Source organism: Panthera uncia, chromosome D1, assembly GCF_023721935.1.
Source record: "Panthera uncia isolate 11264 chromosome D1, Puncia_PCG_1.0, whole genome shotgun sequence".
Classification (NCBI taxonomy): domain Eukaryota; kingdom Metazoa; phylum Chordata; class Mammalia; order Carnivora; family Felidae; genus Panthera; species Panthera uncia.
This window is the reverse complement of record NC_064808.1, coordinates 50,366,211-50,375,600: the sequence shown is the minus strand read 5'-3', so window position 1 is coordinate 50,375,600 and position 9,390 is coordinate 50,366,211. Positions and strand designations below refer to the sequence as shown.

The following is a 9,390-nucleotide window of genomic DNA, read 5'->3' as shown; positions in this document are numbered from 1 at the left end:
ATTCAAAGTTCCTAAAAATATACTTTTGCTCTTACGGCTAAGCCCCCACCTGCCCTATGGAGATGTTCCATACAATGCTCAGATCATGGAATGTGGCATGAAATAGGGTCTCCCTCACACATGATACCTAATACAAAAACTCATATAGAAAACAGACCATATCTGAATTATATTCCTAGGAACTAGCCTACATTCAATTATTTCTCCAACATTCATTAAACCATTAATTCACAAATATCATGGGTCTATACCATACGCCAAACACTGTTTGGGCTGGAGATACATCAGGCAAAAATTCTTGCCCTGGTGCTCCTTAAACGTTAGTGAATGTAGGCTGACTAAACAGGTTGATGAACTTTTATGGTCATTAGATAGTGATAAATGCTGTGCAGAACAGGGAAACAGAGAAGATGTTGGGACATATTCTGTGCTTTGGGGGAATATTGTTAGGTATTAAACACTGTGGTCATAGAGACCCGTTGGACCTGAGGGAAGGAGCTATGTAGACAGAGGAACAATAAGCAAATAGTTCCAGAGACGGAACTGTGGCTCATGTTTTTGAGAAGCTGTTAGGGAGGCAGTTCTGACCAAAGGACTTGAGGACAAAGTCAGGTAGGGAAAGGAGGGCCATATCCTTAGTCTCTTCAGAAACCCATGGTGGGTAAGAAGTGTGATGTGACTGTGGGTAAAGGGAAACCATATCGTTTTCATCATCAGGCATGCCCCAATGAGAAGATTAGGACTATTTCTATCTCCCTGTCCCTGCCTTCTGATTGTGGTTTTGAGAAGAGCCAAGCAAGAGCATGATTACTTTCTGTTCTCTCTTGCCCTCTTCAGTAATTTCCTAATCCCCTCTTTAATCTCCTGAGTTCGTACCCCATAGACAATGGGGTTGAGAGCTGCAGGAATTACATGGTGTAACACATTAAGTAAGACAGGGATATCAGGGGAAATTTTTTTCTTGGCAATGTGGGTAAAAACAAAAACCAGCAGGATGGTGCTGAAGAAGAGGATGAGGATGAAGTGAGAGCCACAAGTGCTCAGTGCTTTGGCAGCTGCCCCTTTTGTCTTAAGTCTAAGAACGGCTCGTAGGATGAAGGTATAGGAGAAGATGATGAGGGTCAGGTCAGAGCCTAGAAGAGTCCAGGCCACAATTAACTGGAAAATTCTGTTAAGGGCAATATTATCACAGGAGAGCTTGGACACAGAGAGATTAGCACAGATACAATTATCAATTATATTTTTTCCGCAATAATGGAGCCGGGCAGAGAGGATGGGAATGAATATAGTAAGAAGTGCATTTCTGACCAAAGTAAAAATGGCAGCTTTGGCTACGAAATGGTCAGTGATGATGGATGGGTACCTCAGTGGGTGGCAGATGGCTACATAGCGGTCATAGGCCATGACCATGAATGTGCAGGACTCCATGCCAAGGAAGCAATTCATGATGTACATCTGGAGGAAGCAGACATAGAAGCTGATGGACTTGAGGTCAAACCAGAAGATGGCCAGGACCTTGGGGATGACAGTGAGGCAGAGCACGATATCCAAGAGTGACAAGAAACTGAGCAGGTAATACATGGGTTCATGCAGAGAGGCTTCCAGCCAGATGGTGATCAGGAGAACACTATTGGCTCCCATGGCCAGGAGAAAGAGGAGGCTGAGTGGCAGGGACAACCAGAGCTTCCAGCTGGGGGACCTGGCAAAACAATTCAGGAGGAAGTCTGAAACCTGAACGGAGATGGTGCCATTTTGATGTGCTGTCATATTTTGTCATATATTTCTATAGCTTTCTTTTAGTGACCTATAAAATTAGGATAAACATTAGCTACTGACTTAAGACACATGAATTTAGAACAATTTGCTTCATCTAGGTGAAACTTGTGATTCCTAGCAGGTCATACAGATCCATTTGATATCATCTGTACATCCTTTGTGGTATGTTATTCAGAAAATTCTAGTACTAAACAATAGATGACTGTGATAATATGGTTCATTTATACGTGTTTGATTTTTTCTTTAAAAATTTTTTTTTAATGTCTATTTATTTTGGAGACAGAAAGAGCATGAGAAAAGGAGAGGCAGAGAGAGAGGGAGACACAGAATCCAAAGCAGGCTCCAGGCTCTGAGCCATCAGCACAGATCCCAATACAGGGCTCAAACCCAACCAACTGAGCCACCCAGGCACCCCTGATTTTCTTTTAAATAGAAAGTCATTTCTTTGCAGAAACATAAAGAAAGGGAAAATTGCTTAGGAACTCCTTTGTTTTAGCTGAGTGTCTAAATTTGTACTTGTAAGTTTCTTCCTTATTTTTTTTTTTGACCGCATAGACTATCATATGACATATAAATACACAATATGCCCTGATAAGTAGCAAAACCTGGGCCAAGTAAGGACTCAGATACATGACTGTCTCTCATGCACCCTCATGCACATGTAATCCTTGGGCAGGTTTCCAGAAATCTGGAATATTTCTTTCTCTTGCACTTACACTCTGACTCCTGCTTCCACTGCTCTGAGTATAATTTTTTTCTTAGTTTCTTTCCATGTTGTGTCTATTGTTTTCTATTATTATTATTATTATTATTATTATCATTAATTTTTATTGTAGGGACCACCGAACTCCAGTGACTCTCAGAGAACTTTAAACATCTCTCCTAAACATTGTTTAGGACATTATTGTGTGCATCCAGTGATGGATACCTCAGTGATCATCTGGGCACAATTCTCTGTTTTTGCAGCATAGCTTTAGAGATTCTTTAGATTGAGCTTAAACTGAGGAACCACTTTCTTACTCCCACTGACCCCAGTTGTGGTCTCTGTCTTCAACGTCTAATGTTATTTAGATTAAATTTAATTCCTCCCCCATGATTCAAGCATTTGTGGGCAGATTGTTTGCCATAAAGCCACTACATTTTAGCGTGTACAGTTGAAAACTCCGAATCATCTAAGTAAGCGCCAGATGATACACTCTCCAGGCTTCCTACCCCCATCCCCATTCATCTCCTATGGACAAATTCCTGCCCCTCTGCATCTCTGGAAGCACCCAGAAAAATACGTAAAAAGGCAAGAGAACAGCAAAAGGGAAGGTTCCAGAGTACAGTTTCTCACACGTGCCTCCTGATCTGAGACAGCATGCGGTCTCTCCTATCCTGTTTTCGCACTACTTGTACAGTAGTGACTCAGGAATGGAACGGAGCACAGATCTGGACTAAAGAGAAATGTCTCCCCCCACCATGCCCAGTGTTCTGCCTACTCCTGGTATAGCTGCCCCTCAGGCACCCTCTATCCAGACTCACTTACAGAGGATGTGAGCAGGGGTCTGGCTCCACTGATATTGGAGTTCCGGCTAGTTCCTGAAATAGCTGGGTGTAGTTATAACTCCAGAGCATCAGGGACTTTGCCCTCAGGGAACTTCTCCATCCCCATTTCCCTGTGCTTAAAAGGCCCTCCTGGGAGACAAGCAGGCAGGTAGGAGAAGAAAATGTTTTTCTTTCTCTCTAAAAGGAAGGAGCTCTGGTAATCCAGCCCAACACTGACTGCGTCCTGTAGGCACTGAGTCTCCTGGGGCTCGGGGTCTTATATCCATCCATCCATCCATCCATCCTTCCATCCATCCACGTTCACACTCGCTTGCACAGGCACACTGGGTGTCCTCCATGGGTCTAATAATCTCACTCAGAAGTTCCAATGGGCTTCTTGCAGCCCATTGTCAGATAGGTGCCTCCCAAACCATGCTATTAAATGGACTGATGTAAATTTATAATGACTTTCATCATGGCGTTATAATGATAAGAATGCAAGAGTAACTTGGAAAAAATATTCCTGAGAAAATGCAATGTGTTTTTAAAAGAGAGAGTCCTATCATGATTTTTGCTGTAATGGAAGATTTTTCAAATGGGATGTGTATACAACTGTATACTAGGAAACAGGAGTCGTTTCTATTTCATTTTGAGCCTCATGTGAATTATTCCCATCCTCAAATTATGGGAGCAAGCATTATCAGTTTGTTTTTTCTTTCTTACGTTTCAGTGTAAAAACTTGATTGTAGTTGACACACAATGTTGCGTTAGTTTCAGGTGTACAACATGGTGATTCGACAAGTGTATAGAGTTAAGTTATACTGCACTCACCACAGGTATAGCTACCAGCCATCACCATATAACACAAGTACAGTAGCATTGACCGTGTTCCCTGGGCTGTGCTGTCAGCATCAGTTTCTTTAAAGGTCTTCTTTTACTCTATTTTTATTTCCCTGTCCCTGAATACCTCAACTTCACTCCTATTTCTTTTCTCTTTAGAAAAGTGAAAGCTCCAGTGTGTTTAAAATATGTCTTTCTAATTAATCTTAGGAATACTTAAATATGCTTATATGTCCACCTATGGAAAGATGAATGGATTGAATTTTATAAATATAGTGGATCATAAATCTGATGTTGTTCTTTGTTTTCACTCAACAGTAAATCATGAACAACTATCCCTGTTACTCTTGTAAGTCCACTTCATTCTTTTTGATTTCGGTTTAATTACAATTATGTACTTTTCTTTTTTTTATGTAAATGATCTACACCCAAATGATCAATAATTAATTCTACTTTTTTTTTAGTTGTTAGCATTATTTATTTTTCTTTTAATTTTTTAAAAATTTACATCCAAATTAGTATATAGTGCAACAATGATTTCAGGAGTAGATTCCTTAGTGCCCATTACCCATTTAGCACATCCCGCCTCCCACATCTCCTAGTAACTCTGTTTGTTCTCCATTTTTATGAGTCTCTTATGCTTTGTCCCCCTCCCTGTTTTTATATTATTTTTGTTTCCCTTCCCTTATGTTCATCTGTTTTGTCTCTTAAAGTCCTCATATGAGTGAAGTCATATGATATTTGTCTTTCTCTGACTGACTAATTTCACTTAGCATAATACCCTCCAGTTCCATCCATGTAGTTGCAAATGGCAAGATTTCATTCTTTTTGATTGCCAAGGATTACTCCATTGTATATATATATACCACATCTTCTTTATCCATTCATCCATCGGTGGACATTTGGGCTCTTTCCATACTTTGGCTATTGTTGATAGTGCTGCTATAAACATGGGGGTGCATGTGTCCCTTCGAAACAGCACACCTGTATCCTGTGGATAATTGCCTAGTAGTGCAATTGCTGGGTCGTAGGGTAGTTCTATTTTTAGTTTTTTGAGGAACCTCCATACTGTTTTCCAGAGTGGCTGCACCAACTTGCATTCCCACCAACAATGCAAAAGAGATCCTCTTTCTCTGCATCCTTGCCAACATCTGTTGTTGCCTGAGTTGTTAATGTTCGCCATTCTGACAGGTGTGAGGTGGTATCTCATTGTGGTTTTGGTTTGTATTTCCCTGATGATGAGTGATGTGGAGCATTTTTTCATGTGTCTGTTGGCCATCTGGATGTCTTCCTTGGAGAGGTGTCTATTCATGTCTTTTGCCCATTTCTTCACAGGATGATTTGTTTTTTGGGTGTTGAGTTTGATAAGTTCTTTATAGATTTTGGATACTAACCCTTTATGTGATATGTCATTTGCAAATATCTTCTCCTATTCTGTCAGTTGCCTTTTAGTTTTGCTGATTGTTTCTTTCGCTGTGTAGAAGCTTTTTATTTTAATGAGGTCCCAGTAGTTCATTTTGGCTATGTTTCCCTTGTCTCCAGAGACGTGTTGAGTAAGAAGGTGCTGCAGCCAAGTCAAAACCCTCTTCAAGGGTTTTGATGGCTTCCTGTCTTACATTGAGGTCTTTCATCCATTTTGAGTTTATTTTTGTATTTGGTGTAAGAAAGTGGTTCAGGTTCATTCTTCTGCATGTCGCTGTCCAGTTTTCTCAGCACCAGTTGCTGAAGAGACTGTCTTTATTCCATTGGATATTCTTTTCTGCTTTGTGAAAGATTAGTTGGCCATACGTTTGTGGGTCCATTTCTGGGTTCTCTATTCTGTTCCATTGATCTGAGTGTCTGTTCTTGTGCCAGTACCATACTCTCTGGATGATTACCTCTTTGTAGTAGTTTGAAGTCCTTGATTGTGATGCCTCCCGCTTTGGTTTTCTTTTTCAAGATTGCTTTGGCTATTCGGGGTCTTTTCTGGTTCCATACAAATTTTAGGATTATTTGTTCTGGCTCTGTGAAGAATGCTGGTGTTATTTTAATAGGGATTGCATTGAATATGTAAATTGCTTTGGGTAGTATCGACATTTTCACAATATTTATTCTTCTTATCCAGGAGCATGAATCTTTTTCCATTTTTTGTGTCTTATCCAATCTCTTTCATAAGCTTTCTATAGTTTTCAGTGTATAGATTTTTCACGTCCTTGGTTAGATTTATTCCTAGGTATTTTATGGGTGTTGGTGCAATTGGAACTGGGATCAATTCCTTGATTTCTCTGTCGCTTCATTGTTGGTGTATAGGAATGCAACCAATTTCTCTGCATTGATTTTATATCCTGCAACTTTGCTGAATTCATGATTCAGTTTTAGAAGTTTTTTTTTTTTTTTTTTTTTTTGGAATCGTTAGGGTTTTCCATATAGAGTATCATGTCATCTGCGGAGAGTGAAAGTTTGACTTCCTCATGGCCAATTTGGATGCCTTTTATTTCTTTGTGTCTTCTGATTGTTGAGGCTAAGACTTCCAATGCTATATTGAATAACATTGGCAAGAGTGGATATCCCTGTCTTGTTCCCGACCTTAGGGGGAAAGCTCTCAGTTTTTCCCCATTGAGGATGTTATTAGCATTGGGTCGGTCATATATGGCTTTTATGATCTTCACATATGATCCCTCTATCCCTACTTTCTTGACGGTTTTTATCAAGAAAGGATGCTGTATTTTGTCAAATGCTTTCTCTGCATCTATTGAGAAGATTATATGGTTCTTGTCCTTTCTTTTATTGATGTGATGAATCACGTTAATTGTTTTGCGGATATTGAACCAGTCCTGCATCCCAGGTATAAATCCTACTTGGTCATGGTAAATAATTTTTTAATGTTGTTGGAGCTGGTTGGTTAATATCTTGTTGAGGATTTTTGCCTCCATGTTCATCAAGGAAATTGGTCTATAGTTCTTATTAGTGGGGACTCTGGTTTTGGAATCTAGTTAATGCTGGTTTCATAGAATGGGTTTGGAAGTTTTCGTTCCATTTCTATTTTTTGGGAACAGCTTCAAGAGAATAGGTGTTAACTCTTCATTAAATGTTTCATAGAATTCCCATGGATAGCCATCTGGTCCTGGACTCTGGTTTTTTGGATTTGTGATTACTGCTTCGATTTCCTTACTGGTTATGGATCTGTTAAAATTTTCTATTTCTTTCTGTTTTAAGTTTGGTAGTGTATATGTTTCTAGGAATTTGTCCATTTCTTCCAGATTGCCATTTTATTGGCATATAATTTCTCATATTGGTGCTCATATAATTGCTGTTATTATTGTTTATATTTCTGGTGTATTGGTTGTCATCTTTCCTCTTTCATTCTTGATTTTATTTATTTGGGTCCTTTCCTTTTTCTTTTTGATCAAAGTGGCTAGTGGTTTATCAACTTTGTTAATTCATTCAAAGAACCAGCTTCTGGTTTCATTGATGTGTTCTACTATTTTGTTTTGTTTTGTTTTGGTTTGGTTTGGTTTCAATAGCATCAATTTCTGCTCTCTTTTTTATTATTTCCTGTCTTCTGCTGGTTTGGGGTTTTATTTGCTGTTCTTTTTCCAGTTCTTTAAGGTCAGGTTATGTTTTGTGTCTGAGATCTTTCTTCCTTCTTTAGGAAGGCCTGGATTGCTATATAGTTTCCTCTTATGACCGCCTGTGCTGTATCCCAGAGGTTTTGGGTTGTGGTGTTATCATTTCCATTGGCTTGCATACACTTTTAAATTTCCTCTTTAAATTCTTGGTAGCCCATTTGTTCTTTAGTAGGATGTTCTTCAGTCTCCAAGTATTTGTTACCTTTCCAAATTTTTTCTTGTGGTTGATTTCAAGTTTATAGCATTGTGGTCTGAAAATACGCACGGTATGATGTTGATCTTTTTGTACTTGCTGAGGCCTGATATGTGTCCCACTATATGGTGTATTTTGGAGAACGTTCCATGTGCACTGGAGAGTAATGTGTATTCCCCTGCTCTACGATGAAATGTTCTGAATATATCTGCTAAGTCCATCTGGTCCAGTGTGTCATTCACAGCCGTTATTTGCTTGTTGATTTTTTTGATTAGATGATGTGTCCATTGCTATGAGTGGGGTGTTGAACTCTCTTACTATTGTGGTGTTACTGTTGATGAGTTTCTTTATGTTTGTGATTAACTGATTAATATATTTGGGTGCTCCACATTTGGCGCATAAATGTTTACAACTGTTAGGTCTTCTTGGTGGATAGCCCCTTGATTATGATATAATGCCCTTCTGCATCTCTTGATACAGTCTTTCTTTTAATGTCTAGATTGTCTGATATAATTATGGCTACTCAGGCTTTCTTTTGTTGACGATTAGCATGATAGATGGTTCTCCATCCCCTTACATTCAATCTGAAGATGTCTTTAGGTCTAAAGTGGGTCTCTTGTAAACAGCATATAGATGGATCTTATTTTCTTAACCATTCTGTTACCCTATGTCTTTTGATTGGAGCATTGAGTCCATTGACGTTTAGAGTGAATACGGAAAGTTACGAATTTATGGCCATTATGTTGCCTGTAGCGTTGGAGTTTCTGATGGTGTTCTCTGGTCCTTTCTAAGCTTTGATGCTTTTGGTATGCATATCTTGGTCTGTTGCAAGTTTCAAAATGGTGTGTCTTGGTGTTGACATGTTTTTGTTGACTTTTAGGGGAGTTCTCTGTGCCTCCTGGACTTGAATGCCTGTTTCTTTCTTCAGATTGGGGAAGTTCTCAGCTCTAATTTTTTTCAAATAAAACTTTGGTCTCTTTTTCATGCTCTTTTGTAACTCCTATCGCACAGGTACTGTTGTGCTTTAAGGAATCACTGAGTTTCCCAAGTCTATATTTGTGATCTAATAGTTTTCTTTCCCTCTTCTTTTCAGCTTCAGTATTTTCCATAATTTTATCTTCTGTATCACCTATTTATTTCTCTGCTTCTTCAATCATCATTATGATTACATCCAGTCAGTTTTGCATCTCAGGTATAGAATTTTTTATTTTGGCCTGACTAGTTTTTAGGTCTTTTATCTCTGCAGCAGGGGCTTCTCTGGTGTCTTCTATGTATTTTTCAAGCCCAGCAAGGATTCTCACAACTGTTGTTCTAAATTCTTGTTCAGATTGCTTCTGAACTGTTTTGCTTCTACCTGTTTTGAGCCAATCCCTATTTGTGGTTTCTTCTTGATCTTTATTTTGGGGAGAATTCTTCCATCTTGTCATTTTGTCTAGGTTTCTCTTT

The 9,390-nt window shown here is 39.1% G+C and overlaps 1 protein-coding gene across 1 annotated transcript; it reads right to left on the bottom strand.

Annotated features, from left to right (window-relative positions):
• Positions 1–807: 807 nt before the first annotated feature.
• LOC125913622 (olfactory receptor 56A3-like) lies at positions 808–1,767 on the bottom strand. The gene has a single exon (XM_049618856.1). It carries the CDS (start codon positions 1,765–1,767, stop codon positions 808–810), a length of 960 nt encoding a protein of 319 aa, XP_049474813.1.
• Between the last annotated feature and the right edge of the window lie 7,623 nt (positions 1,768–9,390).